Here is a 23,328-nt window from a genome sequence, read left to right on the forward strand (position 1 = left end):
CCTCCTAAGATAGCCAAATCTAAAAAAAAACCACTCCAACTACCAAAAATATTAAGCTTTGATATTTCTGAGTCTTTTGGGTTGATTTAGAACATAGTTGTTGATCAATAATAAAAAAAAATCCTCTCAAATACAACTTGCCTAATAATTCTCCACACGGTGTATACATACAGCATATATATATATATATATATATATATATATATATATATATATATATATATATATATATAAAAATATATATATATATATATATATATATACAGTATATATATATATATATATATTGTGTCTACTAGCTGATTTCTGACATATGCATACTACAAGAGATTCCCAATGCGAAATTTTAACAGACTTCCAACTATATATATAATATATAGAAATTATGTACTCAAATAAGGTATAGGTACCATTTGCCCTCCTTTACACTTCAGGGATGGGGTGCATCTGCAACCAGTGCCCCCTAGTTATACCCCTCCATCTGTACTTGTAGATGCTTTTCGATGCTTAGGATTATTTCTTCTTCTTACACAAAGAATTAATTATGTCAATCATAGTTTGTACTGAATAGTAGATATCAAGCTAAGTCAGACAGAAATGACAGTGATGTTTAACCAAGGCGTAACAGATGTTTTGTTATAATAATAAGATGCATTCACAGTAGTGTATGTGGAAATATGAAGAAGCCGTTGATCATTGAGAGACCAAGATATGTTGACAAAATGCTGAATACTATGGCTTCACTATAATAATAATTAATATATCCTTCAAGCACTGCAATGAATTATGTAAGTTTTATGAGGGGTCACTGTCCATAGTAGCCTGGCAGTTAATAATAGGTCTTCCATAGTCAGGCTTAGCCTTTTTGCCTACCAAATCCTAAGGGGCACTTTGCACACTACGACATCGCAAGCCAATGCTTGCGATGCCGAGCGCGATAATCCCCGCCCTCGTCGCAGCTGCGATATCATGGTGATAGCTGGCGTAGCGAACATTTTTGCTACGCCAGCTTCACATGCACTCACCTGCCCTGTGACGTCGCTCTGGCCGGCGACTCGCCTCCTTATTAAGGGGGCAGGTCGTGCGGTGTCATAGCGACGTCACACGGCAGGTGGCCAATAGAAGCAGAGAGGCGGAGATGAGAGAGACGTAAACATCCCACCCACCTCCTTCCTTCCGCATAGCTGGTGTGAGCCGCAGGACGCAGGAAGGAGAAGTTACTCGCTCCTGCGGCTTCACACGCAGCGATGTGTGATGCCGCTGGAACGAGGAACAACATCGTAACATCGGTCATTTCCAAATTATGGAAATGACCGAGGCTACACCGATGATACGATTACGATGATTTTGCGCTTGTTAATCGTATCAAAAAGGCTTTACACACAACGATATCGCCTGCGACGCCGGATGTGCGTCACTTTCAATTTGACCCCACCGACATCGCACCTGCGATGTCGTAGTGTGCAAAGTGCCCCTAAGGGTTGCCCTGGCCTTCACCCTTTAATCCCAGAGATCTGAACTTACACAGATGGCTGGTGGAGTACACTGGCGGCATGAAAGGCCTCATTCGAGGTCTGTACTAGGATGTCAAAGTTGAGGCAGAATTGTTAACCCTAGCATGCGTGATGTCACAAATCTACACTTTTACGTAACAGGGGCCTTTTAGAACCACGGTGATCAGCGGTGACATCACTCAGGTATGCTTTGCCACAGCTGGAGGTTCCGATGGCCCTCCACCTGTAACTGCAGGTGACCTGACATCAGGGGACCTCAAGAAACTCATTGACCTCACCTCGGGTGAGGTCACTGAGCTTAATGAAGTCTCCTGTCTGCGGGTCTATAATACTGTAAAAATAAATAAGTAAAACATTTGTGTAGGTTCCCCCCATATTATCATACCAGCACAGATAAAGCATATGCTTAGAGGCTGCAGTCCACAGCCATGTGCTTATCTTGGCTGTGTATCAAAATGAGATGAACCCCATGAAGCTTTTATTATATAAGCATGAGAATCATTAAAAAATGGGCAAAGGTCAAAACAAGAGAAATAAAGTCAGGAAAAGAGAAAATAGGCTGAAGATAAGCAGATTAGTATTCACAATAACTAACCCGTAAAACTAACTCTCAGGAGCTTAAATATAGAGTTGCCTTGCCCAGGGTTAGCAGCACGGAGAAACACCCAATGTGCCAGAACTTAAACCTCAAGTTTCCAAGATTGGTGGAGACAAAAGTTCCAGGAGTAAAATATGGCTTCCATTCTGTTGCCAAACATCGCCTACCAATCGTAGTGGACACAAAGGGTATAGGCACTGGCATCCAGAAAAGTAGTCACTTGACCGCAAGAGTGTGATATGCATACAGAATCTGGGTAGATTGTTTCCAGCACACTCAATACAAGTGTACTGCGTGAGACCAGAATGGAGTGACTGAAGACTTGTGCATTTTGACCATACAACCCCTTTAAGCCAAATTTGATAATTATATATGTTATTAATTTCAGAATTCATTGATGATGCTTCACTAGTGTTCCTTCTTGTATTTTGAAAAATGGGAGGAACTTTAGCATTGTTAGTGTAGGACCTGGGGAAAGACGTCCAGGAGGACAATTTATCTTTGCTGAAAAATTCATTTAATACTTTACTATCAATAAAAAGTAGCATACATGAAATTACAAACCTCATAGCTTGCACAAGTCTATTACTTTTGCCTTCATACTAACTTTGAAAAATGTCATTCTTATTCAAACCATTTTTAAAATAAACTGTTAGCCTGTTAATGTCAATGTGATTTGGAGCTCTACATAAACTATGTTGAGAAATGAGATTAAGTAGAGATAAAAAATGGTGCAGCCCTAAAGCTCACAACAAATTGTCATCATATGTATTAAGTTAATTTTTTAAATAAAAAAAGGTCTTAGTTTAATTCAGTTTTATAATGTTAAATGTATTTTTTTATCAATTTTTTTATTATTCACTATTTTAAAAAAAATCTGAAATCTTGCTATTTTAACACTAGTAACTAAGCCTAATACTACAAAAATACATACAGCTGCACTCTAAAATGCTAACATTGAATAAGGGAATTCTGGTATTGTATCACTACTATAGAAATGCTTAAAAAAAGAGATACTTATCTTATGTATTGGCCAATGCATGTGAGCCCGGTAACCCCAACAAGGTGATCTCTTGTATACCGGAACACTAACTTGAAATGCCTTTATCTGGGTTAAAAACCTATGTGTCTAGGCAAAAAAAGATCCTGCTATCAAAGAGGCTGGATATAGCCTCGTTACAGGGCAGGGTGCCCAGTAAGAAAGAAATGCACTACAAATATATTAAAAAGATTGGCCTGCATATCCAACAGGTGTGAATAGGTGCCAGCTGAAAAAACATTATAAGCACAAAAGTATATACAGCTGCACTCTAAAATGCTAACAATGAATAAGGGAACTCAGGTACTGCATCACTGCTATAAAAATACTTGTAAAAAAAATACTTAGCTTATGTATTGGTCAATGCATGTGAGCCCAGTGATCCCGATAAGGTAATCTCTTGTATACCGGAACCCTAACTTGAAATGCTTCTATCTGGGTTAAAAACCTACGTGCTTGGGCAGAAAAAATCTCTTGTATAGTGGGATCTTAACTCTTTAATAGCAGGATCCTTTCTGCCCAGACACGTATGTTTTTAACCCAGACAGAAACATTTCCTGTTGGTCCTGTCTTATTACTGCTCTCTTTTTCAAACTCAGTAATATCTACTACCTACTACTTCACCACCTATTTATCCCACACAAGGGCCAAAATAGTTGGTATTATCTCCGAAAAAGTAAAATATAATGTTATCAAAGAAGGAGACTTTACTATAAAAAATTGAAAAACTTTATTCAATGAAATAATGTAATAAAAAGTATATAAAATAGATAGCAATAAGTGCTGAACAGCAGAAATCAGATCCTATAGTACAGTTGAGCACAAACGTATAGATTACATAGCTAAATTGCCTACTGCTTGACACCCAAATCCCACAGCTTAATTGCAGCATTTATGAGGACAATAAATAAGCACAAAGTTCATGTGCGTAGCCTATACTCCAGTCAATAATTGGTTGAATATGGTATATATGCAAAAAGGGATGCACACACAGTATTATTATTATTATTATTATTATTATTATTATTATTTGATCCATGGAGAGTATACTAAAGTGCTTTGTAAAAATACATGGCTCTCCATATCAAAAAGTAAAGCATATACAGTACTTTCAAGAGGGAATTTAAGGGAACAAAGTTAATTTTAAAGCTCATTTTAATCAATAGGTCTTGGAATAATAAGTTCCATAATTGGTTGGGTTTATAAAAAATAAATCTGTGCTGAGATAATCTTATATATGTGCCCCTGGTATGTACTGTGTAATGGCAGTGTCTGACCGTACAGAGACATGGTCTGATCATACCAAAGCTCCTGGGCTGGAGAAGAAGCAAAAAAGTATAAAGACTTTGCAGCACAGGATCATAGCTGATTCTTTTTGTGAGGTAAAACATTTCCCTTCCAGTTTTTAGAAATACTTTACGTAAAAGAAAGAATCAGTTTTGATCCCATGATGTAATATCTGAATTGTTTTTTCCTTCCTCCTCTGCCCAGGACATGTGGTATGATTAGAACATGGCAATGTATAGAGATGACTGAGCCTGTTCGATAAAGGCTGGCCAAACTCAGGTTTGGTATGAGCCTGAGCTTGTTCATTCGGGCTCAGCAAACACAAGCAATACACTTAAAACTCAGCATTCGGATTTCCCACGAACACCACATTTCCAAAAATACATTTGGAATCTGGCGCAAAGGGGTAGGAGCAAGCGCTTCATACTCACCGATCTCCGGGGTGGCTGTCACACTGCTCCCATGTGGCTGTACACTGCTCTCGCGGCCTCTCCTTCATTTCCTGGGCCGCTCATCACATATGCACTGCTTTCCATGCCAACCGGCAGGCCTGGTGTCTGTGATAGGTTGCAGTCAGGATCTATCTCTATCCATGTACGGTCAGACACGGCCATTACACAGTACATAGCAGGGCACATATATAAGATTATCTAGACACAGGGACAATTTATTTAAACACATTCAGTTGTGGAACTTATTATTATTCCAAGATCTATTGATTAAAATTAACTTTAAAAATAACTTTGAGGGAAACCCCTTTACGGTATCTTGTATAACACATCCCATATGCTAAACCTCTAGTTAGGAAAGTAAATGCAGTTTAAAAACAGTAATATATAAATAGAATGACACGATAATGTGATGCCCTGGCAAAACCAGGTAGTCACACATTAGGCCCCCGCATAACACCTTCCCCCACAGGGTCACATACAGCCGACTTGAAACCCTAGTCACCCCCCTCAGGGCAAGACAGGCACACCAGTGGGCGGGACCATGTGGTTAGGGAACACCCACCTAGGGGTGTAGACAGCCCGGGGCGGGAAAACAAACAGTCAGTCGAAGTCTAAGTCTGTCATTAAGGAATAACGTTTGGAACTCCATTCTATGTCTGAACTGGGTGCAAAAAACCTAAAAAACATCACTATGGGGAGATAAGGTATGCACACCAGTGACTATGGAAGGGGAATACATGGAATAGCAGAAACTGCTGTGTGAATACTGACATGAAAAATTCAATAGCTATTTGTAAGAATGAAATGTGAAAAATGGAACCTGCATTACTGCCATGAATATATGAATAAAGAGAAATTTAGCTACTGAATTGATCAATGCAGAAGAGCCCCAACACTACGCCAAAGTATTTCTCTACGTTGGGGTCCCTAGCTTGTGTGTGTCCTCTCATGCAGTTAAAAAACTTACCGTGTATGGGACGCTGAGACCCAGGCTATATATGCGTATAATGTGGATTGGCAATAGGTGTGTCTGGGGAGGGTTCACAAACGAAAAAACTACTAACATTAAGGAATAACGTTTGGAACTCCATTCTATGTCTGAACTGGGTGCAAAAAACCTAAAAAACATCACTATGGGGAGATAAGGTATGCACACCAGTGACTATGGAAGGGGAATACATGGAATAGCAGAAACTGCTGTGTGAATACTGACATGAAAAATTCAATAGCTATTTGTAAGAATGAAATGTGAAAAATGGAACCTGCATTACTGCCATGAATATATGAATAAAGAGAAATTTAGCTACTGAATTGATCAATGCAGAAGAGCCCCAACACTACGCCAAAGTATTTCTCTACGTTGGGGTCCCTAGCTTGTGTGTGTCCTCTCATGCAGTTAAAAAACTTACCGTGTATGGGACGCTGAGACCCAGGCTATATATGCGTATAATGTGGATTGGCAATAGGTGTGTCTGGGGAGGGTTCACAAACGAAAAAACTACTAACATTAAGGAATAACGTTTGGAACTCCATTCTATGTCTGAACTGGGTGCAAAAAACCTAAAAAACATCACTATGGGGAGATAAGGTATGCACACCAGTGACTATGGAAGGGGAATACATGGAATAGCAGAAACTGCTGTGTGAATACTGACATGAAAAATTCAATAGCTACGCCAAAGTATTAAGTTTACAGCCTCACCTGTGCTCACTAAATGATTGGTTAATTAGTGGGTGTGTATAAAAAGAAACCCCGCCCTTAGACCTTCACTTAAACTTAAGTTTTTTAACTGCATGAGAGGACACACACAAGCTAGGGACCCCAACGTAGAGAAATACTTTGGCGTAGTGTTGGGGCTCTTCTGCATTGATCAATTCAGTAGCTAAATTTCTCTTTATTCATATATTCATGGCAGTAATGCAGGTTCCATTTTTCACATTTCATTCTTACAAATAGCTATTGAATTTTTCATGTCAGTATTCACACAGCAGTTTCTGCTATTCCATGTATTCCCCTTCCATAGTCACTGGTGTGCATACCTTATCTCCCCATAGTGATGTTTTTTAGGTTTTTTGCACCCAGTTCAGACATAGAATGGAGTTCCAAACGTTATTCCTTAATGTTAGTAGTTTTTTCGTTTGTGAACCCTCCCCAGACACACCTATTGCCAATCCACATTATACGCATATATAGCCTGGGTCTCAGCGTCCCATACACGGTAAGTTTTTTAACTGCATGAGAGGACACACACAAGCTAGGGACCCCAACGTAGAGAAATACTTTGGCGTAGTGTTGGGGCTCTTCTGCATTGATCAATTCAGTAGCTAAATTTCTCTTTATTCATATATTCATGGCAGTAATGCAGGTTCCATTTTTCACATTTCATTCTTACAAATAGCTATTGAATTTTTCATGTCAGTATTCACACAGAAGTCTAAGTCTGTAGCTCAAGTTGAGAGGAGTGGAGGCTGGGGCTAGGTGTAGCTCCAGCGGAGGAGAAGGTCAAGTTGAATGGTGCCAGGGTTGGAACCCTGGTACCTTGGCTAGGTGGCAGATGGTGGTCTCCGTCGGCAGGCGATGGGAAGATGGCAGCCGGAGATCCGAGGTGCACCGGAACAGGGTTATAGCCCGCCGGTACCTACACCAGAGACCCGACCCAGAAACCGTGCACAGAGAGGGTACTCGGACCCTGAAGCCAGGACTGGAACCAATGGCCTAGCTAATCAACCGATTGAGGGCAGGATTATAGGTTCTGTCCCAACCAAAGTCCCAAAATCAGACTCATGTGATTCATTTAATTGTGAGTAACCAAACATCCCCTAATTCTAATCTGGCAAAACTTTTAAGTCATATGACAAGGTTTGTTAAAGGGCCACTTTTGACTTTTAGAATTGCTACCTCCAATAGGGGGCACTAGAGTTCATCGACTTCCTCACCAAAGAGACAATTTGCTAATGTATACTATTAAGAGTTGTCAGAATTCCCTGTGCAGTCTGTAATAGATTGTCTCTAGATCATTTTCATAGTTTTAATTGAGTTTTTTGGGCATGCTGATAGCTGTGTAAATGTCATTGTGAAAGGAGGGGATGAGGGGATCTGTGACCATCAACTATTGTGAATAGTGAATCTTGTGCTATCTAATGTACAGTATAGATGTGTATTCATTGTAATCTAGGCAATAATGACAAAAGACTAATGAAATGTGTTCTGTAAGGAATAGAAATGTGGCTAGTATATGGATTAGTGTATAATTTACAAATTTTGTTACATAGATAAATGAACATGTAACACAATACATCAATTTTTGAAATAAAAATGCATTTAACATAAAAACCTAATTTAAACAATAGGCCATTTTGTTGACACATTCCCTTTAATAAAAATATTGTTGTTTTCACTTCTAATATTAAATTTATTCAGCACAGGGCTCATCAAAATGGCAGAGGCAAGTGCAAAGAGCCTAGATGGCTGGGAAAAAAAGGCTATAGGGCTTTTTTGTAAAGAGCCTTACAGTCTCCGTACAGTTAACTACAGCATCTTCCATGCACTCCATGTAGAGAAATAGTTTCTCAAAGATGTTCAACCTTACTTTTCTCTCTCTCTCTCTCTCTCTGCGGCAACATGTATGTAGATGATGCTGTGCTGCCAGGCCAATCACAGTAACACCACAACAAAGATGGCTGCGGCGTTACTGTAAGAGCAAGCAACATCAGATGTGTTCATTGGCTGGAAAACAGGCGCCAGGAAGTCAGAAATGAAAATGAAAATATCGGAGCAGATGTTGTTTTATTCGTCGGATACCGAATGGCGCAAATAGCCTGTTATCCGTCAGATACCGAATAGTGGCATTTTACGTTCGCTCATCCTTAGTCATAATGTAATGGCAAAAGAAGGCCGATCTATTAAAACATGGATCTTAATCTGGAAATTAAACTAGAGTTAGCACTACCTGGCCCAGCTAAGACACCCTGATGTAAACAGGTAAATGAACTAATACATTTGTTGGATGGCAGGCACAAAGCCTGGCTCTGTATATACCAAAAGCTGAGAACTGAAAAATGTATCACCTCCAGAGTCACCTTTGCCTCCTGTATGAAAGGCCGAATCCCTGAAGCCTCGTGAGGCCAAACATAACCAGTTATGAGTGTCGTGTCCAACATATACCTGTATAAACAGTTGGAGGTGGCAGCTAGTTTTTCTTGGGTTATCGTGAATCTTGGCAGTAACCATACTGAAATATATATATATATATATATATATATGTATATCCCATGCATTGGAATCAGGTGTGTGTATACTATAAGCGCACTATGAAAGCATCCAATAATCTGCACAGTAGTGAAAGCAGCTGTCACCTCATCTGTCCATCAGTCGTCAATCATTTAGGTAGTGTCTTAATAATTGATGTTAGCCGAGTGTTAGTCGTAGCAAATTGGTTGCAGCAGTGGGAAATTTGCGCAATCTCCCGGGCTTTCTTCCTGACATTTGGTGGCAGCGGTGAGATCCCTGCCTGATCTCCGACCCTGTGACCTTGACATGTATCATACTCCATAGTACAAATGTATCTCAATAAATTAGAATCTCATAAAAAATTTAATTTAAGTAATTCAATACAAAAAAGGGAAACTCATATATTATATAGTCATTACAAACAGAGTGATTTTTTCCAAGTGTTTATTTATGTTAATGTTGATGATTATGGCTTACAGCCAGTAAAAACCCAAAAGTCATTATCAAAACACCTGCAAAGGCTCCCTAAACTTTTAAAAATGGTCTCTTAGTCTGGTTCAGTAGACTACACAATCATGGGGAAGACTGCTGACTTTACAGATGTCCAGAAGGCAGTCATTGACACACTCCACAAGGAGGTAAGCCACAAAAGGTCACTGCTAAAGAAGCTGACTGTTCACAGAGTGCTGTCTCCAAGTATATTAATGGAAAGTTGAGAGGAAGGAAGTGTTGTAGAAAAAGGTGCCCAAGCAACCAGGATAACCACAGCCTTGATAGAATTCCCTTCTGAACATCTGTCAAGTCAGCAGTCTTCCCCATGATTGTGCAGCCTACTGAACCAGACTAAAGGACCATTTTAAACACTTCGGAAGCCTTTGCAGGTGTTTTGTGGTAATTATTCTAATTTTCTCAAATAGTGACTTTTGGGTTTTCATTGGCTGTCATCAACGTTGACAGAAATAAACAGTTGAAATAGATCCCTCTGTAATTACTCTATGTAATATATGTTTCCCTTTTTGTATTAAATTACTAAAATAAATTAAGTTTTTGATGATTTTCTAATTTATTGAGATGCACTTTTAGCAATTCTATAAACCAATACTAACATCCAAATATTTTTTTTTCCCCTCTGGCAGTGTTTTCATGTGGAGTTGGTAAACAATCTCCATGTAGAACCCAGTATAACTTGAACCAGGGATCTGTAACACACGTTCATATTTTACATATGACCTATGTATCATTATTTTTACCTACAATATGGATGAAAATCATAATGGTCACTCAATCAAGAATATAAAAAGAATACTGTCATAATTATGGAGCTAGGTGTGAATCACTAAGCTAAATGTGACTCACTTATAAACCAAGCAATGCCTGTAAAAATGATGGGCTCAATTCATCATTTTTTTAAGTTTTTTTTTTGTCATTTTCATTTTTTGTCTCATATTTGTTGATGCTTTTATGACATTCTTGTGGTGCACATGGTGTGTGAAGTTTGTGCAAAATTAAAATTATCTTTATTTTTATCTTGAATTTTCTTTGTAACTTATCAATCAGTCAAAAACCCCGGAATTCACAAACCTAACCGACAATGATGAGCATGAAAAAAACAGGAAAACATATACCAAAAATAAACTTTAAAAAAAAGGCGTAAATTATAAAAAAGAATAAAAAACAGATGAAAATAGGCAAAGAAAAGGCAAAAATGGAATAATGAGATATTGTTCCACCTTCTATAAGTTATAAGATTAGAAACCAATGAGAAGTTTTATAGCGAAAACTCATTTATAGTAGTTAGCAAAAATCTAGTATGTTTACATGGCAGATTTTTTTCTGTGGAAAAAATCCACAGTGTATTTGTGAAATAATTTGCTGGAAATCTAAGGTTTGTAAAGTGACCGGATCAGGGGTTAAGTCAAGAGGTTTGCATTACTTTCAATTGACATTTGTGGCCTATTTGAAATAGATACAGACTTATGGGCAACATAACAGTCCATAATGATTTAGAGGACCAGTCCAGGGGGATTTATAATCACAGATGACTACACAATGACCTTAACATTTAGGAAATTGTGTGTTGTTCTCTAATTTTGATCTCCATTGTATACTCACGTCCCGGTGGCTTCACCTTTTACCGACATTGTTCCGGACCCGCGGCACCATCTTATGCCCATAATTTCTGTCAGAAGTTATGTCACGAGAGCTCAATGCATATCTATGAGAGCCAGAAAGAGGCCAGAATGAGACGATCATGGTGATGTATTGAGTTGTGAAATAGTGGAGCTGCCGATAGGTCACAAATCACTGAGATCAACCGGAGCAGCGGCAATAGAAGGGGAAGCCACCCGGAAGGAGAGTATAAGACACAGGGCATGGGACTTAAATTTAATCCATTACTCCAGTGGTGGAGTAATAAAAAAAACTCTGGAGTGGTGTTTTAACCATGATAATTACTTTGCATGGATAACTTGAAAAGTTTTAAATTCATGTATCAGTAACTTTTTATAACACACAACTTTCACTCCAGCTCACATGGGAACGCTTCCCACAGATATTTATCTCACTCAACCTCATCCTCAATCATCATGTTTAGAGATTTTAGACTCACTTCCCCATTACTGCACTCAGCACGTTGCAGGGGGGTTTCCTCATTTAGTGATTTAGACTCCTTCATAGGGAGAACTTTTCAATTCATTCACAGTATCTGCAGCAGACTTTTTTTTATTTTTTGCTTTAACACTTCCAGCTTCATAACAAGAGATCTAGCCATCATTCGAGTATCTAGGGGAATGCTTCACAACAAGTCAGTTAGGTCACACAAACGTCTGAATGGCTAGCATGGTAGCGTTCTCACTTGTGTGCTGTCAAAGTCACTCAGTCACAGACTTTGCTCACATAAGTAGAAAGGGCGGCTCACAGACTGCTGAATGGGAACCTTACAAGTTCTGACCATTTACAAGGCAGTTCTAGGTGATAATCTCATTCTTATCTTGGACTCTATGTCATTCTGTAAATGAACTTGACTTTGGGTCAGTGACACTCTTTCATTTAGTTATGCCAATGCTGCCACAATCAATGTCTTCACACACCAGAAGCATTTCTACTGATCAGTGAGTCTCCTCCCTATGTTGTCATTGAAGGTTATGCAGGCTGCATATAATGGGGGGAAATATGTGTTTCTTATAGAGTAAATACTGCTCAAATTCCACTATGATGTTACACCTGTTGTACTGTTCCACCTTCTCTTCAAAACAATGGGACCCCCACTTCTGTTTCCATCAGTGTCCCAGCACCTTTCCCTGAAAGGAGTCTCTTAAAGGAGCTAAAGTAGCTAAGTGAGAGGTCAAAGAGATGATGACATCCAGCCATCATCACTATTATTATTAAAAGGGCACAATCCATAGGCTGACTCTTTGTTTGATTGAAAAGTAAATTTGCAGTTTTAAAGAAGCACATTCATTTTTTTTTATTCTCCTACTATATTGTCATCATCATATTATATAGCACGGTGTTCTTACAATTGCTTATTTTGCCTTTCTACCCAGTAAATTCTTCTCTGTTCTCTGTTCTATGTAGAAACAGAAAGTCTCCTGTCCCTGCATGAATCATTCCTCTCTTAATCTCCTGACGCAGCTGCTCCCCTCCTTTTCCCTGCCATTGTCATTTTGTAATGCTTGCCTGGAACCACAGACTCAGATTGGCTTTCACGGACAGGCTAGAGGAAAGCTGCTCACAAAGCAGGACCCCGAGAACCCAGAAACCCTATAACCCCTATGCAGGGATTTGGAATTACTGCAGGGAGATCACTACCTGTGGAAGGCTGCAGTCCAGAGGAGAGTTGTAGTCAGGCAGGGTCAAACAAGGAGATGCAGAACAGAGACAAAATCGGAAGACAAGGACGTAGTCAGGAAACCAGGTAGAGTTCAAATCCAGATCTTGCAGCGAGGTACAAAAACGGCAGGCAGAAGGGTAGTCAGAGAACCTGCAGAGGTCAAAAGAAGAGATCACTATTCAGAACAGTGCAGGAACTAGAAAGCAGGAACACAAAACTATCTCCGCAAGTGACCAGCAGACAGGAGGGAGAATTAGAAGGGTATGGTGTCTTCCCATTGGCTGTAGCTGAATGGTGGCAACTTCAGCTGGAAAACACATGCCACCAACAGTCAGCCAGCTTAGTGGATGAGCGGAGCATATGCCCAACAGAGCCACTGACATCGACTCTTCTCCCATCACCAGCACAGTACATGGTGGGAACATGGCGTTGCCTGGTGATCGAAGCAGAAGTCGCAGGAGCGGACTCTGGTGGGGACATGACACATTTGCATTAATGAATTATGCAGAGAAAAGAGACTTCCTGTTTCTACATAAAGATTATAAGAATTCAGCTAGTCTTTTTTTTAATGACGTCATTCCATAGACCTCATGGAAAACAGAAGAACTAACTGGGTGGAATGGCAAAATGAGCAATTGTAAGTACAGAGTGAAGTAGAATATAATGAATGCAATATATTAAAAAGATAAAAACTTTGATGGGAATGCTTCTCTAACTGCCATTGATCCACATATGGATTAATTCTTATTCAGTGCAAGGCAATCCACACAGAAAGAAACGTCTTCTTCAAATCCACAGCAAAAAAGTCCTTTCCCATATTATGAATGATGCAAATTTCTCATCATATGTCATTGAAAGGTAGTTTGTAGAATGTGTGATAAAATATGAGTGATGAAAGAACTTCTTGTGTAAGCATAATATTAAGTGGCTCCAAATGTGCCTACTAGTTTATAAAATGAAGTATATTTCCAAGTTTTCTCTTTTGCCATTCACAGCTGCTGAAGAACCACTTATTAAAAATGAGAGTGAGCAATACATGTATTAAATATATAGAAAAGATAAGGAGTGCTAATGTAGTGTCACACCTCTCTGTATAATTATCAGGTTATGGTATCAGAAGGTAGCACTTTACATGGCATGTTACATATGAGGGTATGGATAACTTTACTTTTTATTATAGCTGCTGGGAGAAGATGGAATATAATTGCCTTGTATATAACACGATATTTTATATAGGTAGAATAACTTTTCTCTTAATGTTAAAGCTCTGTGATATAAAATAAAGAATTGCCATACTTATATAGCTTTTGGCGAGTGCATGATCTTTTAGTCAAGTACTGAAGTAGAGGGTCACATTTGTTTTCTAGTTATCTGTTACCCCAGGCTTTGACAGGTTACAAAGTCAGAAGTCCAATAATGAAATAGAGGTTTGACTTGGTCCCGGTTCCATCTTCTTGGAGAATGTCTTTTCAAACATACTTCAGAAAAAGCCATCAAACCTATCAAAATGCATATATAGCTGCGAGGTGTTACAGATGACCTGGAGAAGAGAGGCAGATTGAGCTTACAGTGCATGATCTGTTTAGTGCGCTTTAAAATGATGAGGTCTTATGATTCTATATTTATTCTCAGCAGACTGCCTGTAATGAAGTCAAGAAGCTTGTGGCTGTTTTTGCTGCTGCTCAGGGTCTTTCTTTCGGCCACATGGGGATGGATGGATTCAGATGGGAGCAGAAGGTTAAATCCCGCTACGGGGAGGTTACATCTGGAGGTAAATCATCTATTGAAATGCACTTCTCTTCAGGCGCTCTTGGTATACGCCTTTGTTAAAGTAGACTCTTTTATTTTCTGCTAACAGAACTGCTGTTTTTCTTAGTGCAACAAAATTTAACTTTTACAAAGACATTGTCAGGAAAACACTTGATTAATTCATGTTGACAGCGGAACATGTTTAGAGAAGAATTTGTGATACTTGACAAAACTCTGGTGACAACTGCCTAAGAGAAAATAATCTTAAGTGATTTACTAAAGAACAACAAGTCTAAAGCAGAAATCTAAAGTGGCTTAACTGTTATATGCAATATTATTATTATTATTATTATTATTATTATTATTATTATTATTATTATTACAGCAAAAACAATGTTGCCAGTTTTTCCATCTTTTTTTGTTAGCTTTTACATCTTTTTATTATAATTGTTTATTAGCAAACTTAACAAGTGCCTAGAGTATCAATTTGTTAATCATCAAGAATTAATCATTCTTTGCTACTGTTTATTCTGGATAACTGAAATAAATTGTGAGTTTGCAAACTTAAGATAGATAGATGGATAGATGGATAGATAATGGATAGATAATGGATAGATGGATAGATGGATTGATAATGGATAGATGGATAGATAGATGGATAAATAATGGATAGATGAAAAGATAGATGGATAGATAATGGATAGATGGATAGATAGATGGATAGATAATGGGTAGATGGATAGATAATGGATAGATAATGGATAGATGGATAGATGGATTGATAATGGATAGATGGATCGATAGATGGATAAATAATGGATAGATGGATAGATAGATGGATAGATAATGAATAGATGGATAGATAGATGGATAGATAATGGATAGATGGATAGATAATGGATAGATAATGGATAGATGGATAGATGGATTGATAATGGATAGATGGATAGATAGATGGATAAATAATGGATAGATGGATAGATAGATGGATAGATAATGGATAGATGGATAGATAGATGGATAGATAATGGATAGATGGATAGATAGATGGATAGATAATGAATAGATGGATAGATAGATGGATAGATAATGTATAGATGGATAGATAATGGATAGATGGATAAATAGATGGATAGATGGATAGATGGATAGATGGATGGATAGATGGATAGATGGATAAATAGATGGATAGATGGATAGATGGATAGATAGATAGATGGATAGATAATGGATAGATGGATAGATGGATAGATGGATAAATAGATGGATACATGGATAGATGGATAGATGGATAGATGGATAAATAGATGGATAGATGGATAGATGGATAGATGGATAGATAGATGGATAGATGGATAGATATATGGATAGATAATGGATAGATGGATAGATGGATAGATAGATGGATAAATAGATAGATGGATAGATGATAGATAGATAGACTCGTAGATGTCAATAAATGCAATCAAACTCTGAGCACACTAAGATATATGTGAACATTGAATTGTTGAATTTTGAACTGCTTTAGACTATACTTTTAAAATTTAATATGGAGAGATGATGATAGACAGACAGGTTGATAGATAGATAGATAGATAGACCAACTTCTTGTCTATGCTGGTCTTCCCACAGCATGATGATGTCACCACCATGTTTGACGGAGGTGATGGTGTTTTTAGGGTAATGCAGAATGTGTTATTTTTTTACCCCCACCTACCATTTTTCATTTAGCCAAAATGGTTTCATTTGACCTCAGCACCTTCTACTCTTCTACATGCCTTGTAGGTGACACAGGTAATAGGTGGAAGAAGGTGCTCCAGTTAGGTGAGTCTAAGGTAGATTTTTTTTATCTAAATGCAAAATGCTACATATAGTGGAAAACTAACACTGCACATCACTGTGAAAACTAGCTGTTGTAATGTCTCTCACTGAACAGCACATAGACAGCATGTGCGTCATTACTCACTTACTATTCCTTTGTTGGCAGACTAAAGCTGGGTTCACACTAAACGACAGCGACAACGACGTCGCTGTTACGTCACCATTTTCGGTGACGTAACAGCGACCTTGTAAGTCGCTGTTATGATCGCTGCTTAGCTGTCAAACACAGCAGAAGCAGCGATCATAACGTCGCTGTTCTACATGTGCAGAGAGCAGGGAGCCGCGCTTAGCGCTGGCTCCTTGCTCTCCTACAGTACACATCGGGTTAATTAACCCGATGTGTACTGCAGCTACATGTCACAGTGCAGAGAGCAGGGAGCCGCGTGCACTGCTTAGCGCTGGCTCCTTGCTCTCCTTGCTACAGTATACATCGGGTTAATTACCCGATGCGTACTGCAGCCACATGTCACAGTGCAGGAGCCGGCACTGGCAGCAAGAGCGGAGGCTGGTAACCAGCATAAACATCGGGTAACCAGGGAAAGGTCTTCCCTTGGTTACCCGATGTTTACGCTGGTTACAGCTTACCGCAGCTGCCAGTGCCGGCTCCTGCTCGCTTCATTTCGTCGCTCTCTCGCTGTCACACACAGCGATGTGTGTGTCACAGCGGGAGAGTGACGACCAAAAAATGAAGCTGGACATTCAGCAACGACCGGCGACCTCACAGCAGGAGCCAGGTCGTTGCTGGATGTCACACACAGCGACAGCGACGGGACGTCGCTACAACGTCACAGAAAATTGTGACGTAGCAGCGACGTCGTTGTCGTTGTCGCTGTGTGTGACACCAGCTTAACTGGTCTTTAGTAAGCTAGGGTTGAGATGATTTATCAGAGTAGATGGTGAGTTCAGAAAGCAGTGTGACGTGGGAAACCAACAGCTGTAATAAAGCTGGGTTCACACTAAACGACAGCGACAACGACGTCGCTGTTACGTCACCATTTTCGGTGACGTAACAGCGACCTTGTAAGTCGCTGTTATGATCGCTGCTTAGCTGTCAAACACAGCAGAAGCAGCGATCATAACGTCGCTGTTCTACATGTGCAGAGAGCAGGGAGCCGCGCTTAGCGCTGGCTCCTTGCTCTCCTACAGTACACATCGGGTTAATTAACCCGATGTGTACTGCAGCTACATGTCACAGTGCAGAGAGCAGGGAGCCGCGTGCACTGCTTAGCGCTGGCTCCTTGCTCTCCTTGCTACAGTATACATCGGGTTAATTACCCGATGCGTACTGCAGCCACATGTCACAGTGCAGGAGCCGGCATTGGCAGCAAGAGCGGAGGCTGGTAACCAGCGTAAACATCGGGTAACCAGGGAAAGGTCTTCCCTTGGTTACCCGATGTTTACGCTGGTTACAGCTTACCGCAGCTGCCAGTGCCGGCTCCTGCTCGCTTCATTTCGTCGCTCTCTCGCTGTCACACACAGCGATGTGTGTGTCACAGCGGGAGAGTGACGACCAAAAAATGAAGCTGGACATTCAGCAACGACCGGCGACCTCACAGCAGGGGCCAGGTCGTTGCTGGATGTCACACACAGCGACAGTGACGGGACGTCGCTGCAACGTCACAGAAAATGGTGACGTAGCAGCGACGTCGTTGTCGTTGTCGCTGTGTGTGACACCAGCTTAACTGGTCTTTAGTAAGCTAGGGTTGAGATGATTTATCAGAGTAGATGGTGAGTTCAGAAAGCAGTGTGAAGTGGGAAACCAACAGCTGTAATAAAGCTGGGTTCACACTAAACGACAGCGACAACGACGTCGCTGTTACGTCACCTTTTTCGGTGACGTAACAGCGACCTTGTAAGTCGCTGTTATGATCGCTGCTTAGCTGTCAAACACAGCAGAAGCAGCGATCATAACGTCGCTGTTCTACATGTGCAGAGAGCAGGGAGCCGCGCTTAGCGCTGGCTCCTTGCTTTCCTACAGTACACATCGGGTTAATTAACCCGATGTGTACTGCAGCTACATGTCACAGTGCAGAGAGCAGGGAGCCGCGCGCACTGCTTAGCGCTGGCTCCTTGCTCTCCTTGCTACAGTATACATCGGGTTAATTACCCGATGCGTACTGCAGCTACATGTCACAGTGCAGGAGCCGGCACTGGCAGCAAGAGCGGAGGCTGTTAACCAGCGTAAACATCGGGTAACCAGGGAAAGGTCTTCCCTTGGTTACCCAATGTTTACGCTGGTTACAGCTTACCGCAGCTGCCAGTGCCGGCTCCTGCTCGCTTCATTTCGTCGCTCTCTCGCTGTCACACACAGCGATGTGTGTGTCACAGCGGGAGAGTGACGACCAAAAAATGAAGCTGGACATTCAGCAACGACCGGCGACCTCACAGCAGGGGCCAGGTCGTTGCTGGATGTCACACACAGCGACAGCGACGGGACGTCGCTACAACGTCACAGAAAATGGTGACGTAGCAGCGACGTCGTTGTCGTTGTCGCTGTATGTGACACCAGCTTAACTGGTCTTTAGTAAGCTAGGGTTGAGATGATTTATCAGAGTAGATGGTGAGTTCAGAAAGCAGTGTGAAGTGGGAAACCAACAGCTGTAATAAAGCTGGGTTCACACTAAACGACAGCGACAACGACGTCGCTGTTACGTCACCATTTTCGGTGACGTAACAGCGACCTTGTAAGTCGCTGTTATGATCGCTGCTTAGCTGTCAAACACAGCAGAAGCAGCGATCATAACGTCGCTGTTCTACATGTGCAGAGAGCAGGGAGCCGCGCTTAGCGCTGGCTCCTTGCTCTCCTACAGTACACATCGGGTTAATTAACCCGATGTGTACTGCAGCTACATGTCACAGTGCAGCGAGCAGGGAGCCGCGCGCACTGCTTAGCGCTGGCTCCTTGCTCTCCTTGCTACAGTATACATCGGGTTAATTACCCGATGCGTACTGCAGCCACATGTCACAGTGCAGGAGCCGGCACTGGCAGCAAGAGCGGAGGCTGGTAACCAGCGTAAACATCGGGTAACCAGGGAAAGGTCTTCCCTTGGTTACCCGATGTTTACGCTGGTTACAGCTTACCGCAGCTGCCAGTGCCGGCTCCTGCTCGCTTCATTTCGTCGCTCTCTCGCTGTCACACACAGCGATGTGTGTGTCACAGCGGGAGAGTGACGACCAAAAAATGAAGCTGGACATTCAGCAACGACCGGCGACCTCACAGCAGGGGCCAGGTCGTTGCTGGATGTCACACACAGCGACAGCGACGGGACGTCGCTACAACGTCACAGAAAATGGTGACGTAGCAGCGACGTCGTTGTCGTTGTCGCTGTATGTGACACCAGCTTAACTGGTCTTTAGTAAGCTAGGGTTGAGATGATTTATCAGAGTAGATGGTGAGTTCAGAAAGCAGTGTGAAGTGGGAAACCAACAGCTGTAATAAAGCTGGGTTCACACTAAACGACAGCGACAACGACGTCGCTGTTACGTCACCATTTTCGGTGACGTAACAGCGACCTTGTAAGTCGCTGTTATGATCGCTGCTTAGCTGTCAAACACAGCAGAAGCAGCGATCATAACGTCGCTGTTCTACATGTGCAGAGAGCAGGGAGCCGCGCTTAGCGCTGGCTCCTTGCTTTCCTACAGTACACATCGGGTTAATTAACCCGATGTGTACTGCAGCTACATGTCACAGTGCAGAGAGCAGGGAGCCGCGCGCACTGCTTAGCGCTGGCTCCTTGCTCTCCTTGCTACAGTATACATCGGGTTAATTACCCGATGCGTACTGCAGCTACATGTCACAGTGCAGGAGCCGGCACTGGCAGCAAGAGCGGAGGCTGGTAACCAGCGTAAACATCGGGTAACCAGGGAAAGGTCTTCCCTTGGTTACCCAATGTTTACGCTGGTTACAGCTTACCGCAGCTGCCAGTGCCGGCTCCTGCTCGCTTCATTTCGTCGCTCTCTAGCTGTCACACACAGCGATGTGTGTGTCACAGCGGGAGAGTGACGACCAAAAAATGAAGCTGGACATTCAGCAACGACCGGCGACCTCACAGCAAGGGCCAGGTCGTTGCTGGATGTCACACACAGCGACAGCGACGGGACGTCGCTGCAACGTCACAGAAAATGGTGACGTAGCAGCGACGTTGTTGTCGTTGTCGCTGTGTGTGACACCAGCTTAACTGTAGAAAATCTTCGAGCAGAATACAGTGGCACATAAACGTTTGGGCACCCCTAGTTAAAATGACTGTTATTGTGAACAGTTGAGGAAGCAGAAGATTAAATTATTAAATTATCTCTAAAAGGCATAAGGTTAATGATTCCATATTTCCACTGTATTTTAGGCCAAAAAATAAAATATTTTTTTATATATATTTAAAATTAACTAAAAAGAAACATGGGCCAATGCAAACGTTTGTGCACTCTGTGTGGTTATTACTTAGTAGCACCCCCTGTAGCAAGTATCACAGCTTGTAAATGCTTTCTATAGCTAGCCAATGGTCTTTCAATTCTTCTTTGAGGGATTTTCATCCTTTCCTCCTTGGAAAAGTCTTCCAGTTTTGTGAGATTCCTGGGTCCTATTGCATGCACTCCTGTTTTGAGGTCTAGCCACAGATTTTCAATGATGTTTAGTTCAGGGAACTCTGTGGACCATTGTAAAACCTTCAGTTTGCACCTGTTGAGGTAGTCTATTGTTGATTTTAATGTGTTTTTAGGATTATTATCCATTTGTAGAAGCCATCCTCTTTTCAACGTAAGCTTTTTTTACAGTTAGTGTTATGATTGCATTGAGAATTTGCTGAAATTTCATTGAATCCATTCTTTCCTTTACCTGCAAAATGTTCCCCATGCCATTGGCTGCAACACAACACCAAAACATGATTGATCCACCTGCAACCTTAACGGTTGGCAAGATGTTCTTTCCTGAAATTCTGTGCCCTTTTTCTCCACAAATACCTTTGATCATTGAGGCCAAAGAGTTCTAGTTTAACCTTATCTCTCCATAGAACTTATTTCTGTGATGCCCTGGCCTATCAGGTCGTCACAGGGTATTGTGCAACCTGCCCTTCTGCACAGTATCCACCCTCCTTCGTGACGGGTCCTGGTTCTTTGGTGTTGCTAACAGCTTAGCCAATCAAAATCCTAGGAACACTTCCTACTTTAACCTACCAGACACACCATTGGGAGGCCTGAAGGGAATAGGGCCGCCCACATGGGGTGTTGGTGAGGGGAAAGTGAGGAAAGTGACATTAGAGTTAAGTCGAGTTGAGCAGAGGAGATTGAAAAGAGAGGAGGTGAAGTGACTCTCTGAGAGGGAGAGGTCACGGAGCAGAGATCCTGTGTACTAGGTGCCAGATGTTGGTCTGGGCCTGGTAGGAGCTGGATCCCAGGTCGCAGGGGACAGTGTTAAGGGGCACGGACTGCCGAGGAGGGCGGCCGGCGGCCTTGAGCTATCACCGGACAGGGGCCAGGGCACGACAGGGTACGTGGACCCCAGGCCGGAAAGTAGCTTCACGCATTCCGGTAATTTACACGATGGGGTTGAAAACTTCAAGTGTCATCCCCAACCCGCTCAAAATTGGGGTACTAGCGCACCGATGGGATAGGACTTTCCCACTACAGTCCAAAGAAATCCTACGCGTGAACCCTGAGAGCAAGCTCACTCCATTACCCATACTGGTGAGCGGGACCCGGAGAGTTTCATACCAACGGGTCCAACAGAGACAAAGGTGCCAAGGACAGGGCCACAGGCTAACAGCAACACCAAGGACATGGATCCAGGCGTGCTCTCTACAAGCTACAGTGGTGCTCAGAATTCTGGTTTACAAGTTGTCGGTGTTATTCCAGGACTGAGTGAGTACATTGAAAACCCCTGTTCCTATTCCCAACGGCACCCAAACACCATCCATCATCAACGGGCCCAGGGACACAAACCCCCTACCCACGGAGGGATTAAATATCAGGCTGCCACACCATCATCACCGAGCTCCCCAACGGCAGTGGTGGTCCCTCACATTGCCACGCACCGTGGGTGGCGTCACGAACTTTACAAAAAAAACCCCTGTACATAACCCCCCCTTTTTAATCGAGTGGCCGCGCGACCGGCGGGTTCGGAGACCCCTCAAGCCACTGCGGATCTGGATCCGAGCAGCAGCCCAGCTGCTGGCACGGGGGCGGCACATTTCCATAATGCATTAGTCTTGTTTAGATGTTCTTTGCATACTTTGAATCATGAATTTTATAGTGAGTACGCAGGAGAGGTTTTCTTCTGATGACTCTACCATGAAGGCCATATTTGTGCAGGTGTCTATGAACAATAGAACGATGTACCACAACTCCAGATTCTGCTAAATGTTTCTTAAGGTGTTTTGCAGTAAAGTGGGGGTTCTGATTTGCCTCTCTAACAGTTCTATAAGCAGTTCTCACAGAAATCTTGCTTAGTCTTGCTTAGTCTTCCAGATTTTATCTTGACCTCCCCTGTTCTGTTCCTGTTAACTAATATTTCTTAATTACATTTCGAACTGAGGAAATGACAACTTTAAAATGCTTTGTTATTGTCTTAGAGCCTTCTCCCGCTTTGTGCGTCTCCAACATTTTTATTTTCAGAGTGCTGGGCAGCTGCCTAGAAGAACCCATGGCTGCTTTTTTGGTACAAGGTCAGAGATGGCTGAGCTTTTATAAAGCTGTGATATTTTCATCACCTCGCCTTTCCTAATGATGAGAGTGACCAAGCCATAACCCTAACAGG

The 23,328-nt window shown here is 41.8% G+C and overlaps 1 protein-coding gene across 2 annotated transcripts in view; it reads left to right on the forward strand.

The window, feature by feature from the left end:
* Positions 1 to 23,328, forward strand: part of FSTL4 (follistatin like 4) — a 1,562,686-nt gene that overhangs the window by 56,502 nt on the left and 1,482,856 nt on the right. The window contains exon 2 of one of the 2 annotated variants that reach the window (XM_075344490.1): positions 14,586 to 14,724. In XM_075344490.1, coding sequence (XP_075200605.1) covers positions 14,599 to 14,724 — 126 coding nt within the window. In that variant the 5' untranslated portion in view covers positions 14,586 to 14,598. The remainder of the gene's footprint in view (positions 1 to 14,585; positions 14,725 to 23,328) is intronic. The other variant, XM_075344491.1, reaches the window with a different exon arrangement.

The sequence above is a fragment of the Anomaloglossus baeobatrachus genome, chromosome 4 (assembly GCF_048569485.1).
Source record: "Anomaloglossus baeobatrachus isolate aAnoBae1 chromosome 4, aAnoBae1.hap1, whole genome shotgun sequence".
Lineage (NCBI taxonomy): Eukaryota > Metazoa > Chordata > Amphibia > Anura > Aromobatidae > Anomaloglossus > Anomaloglossus baeobatrachus.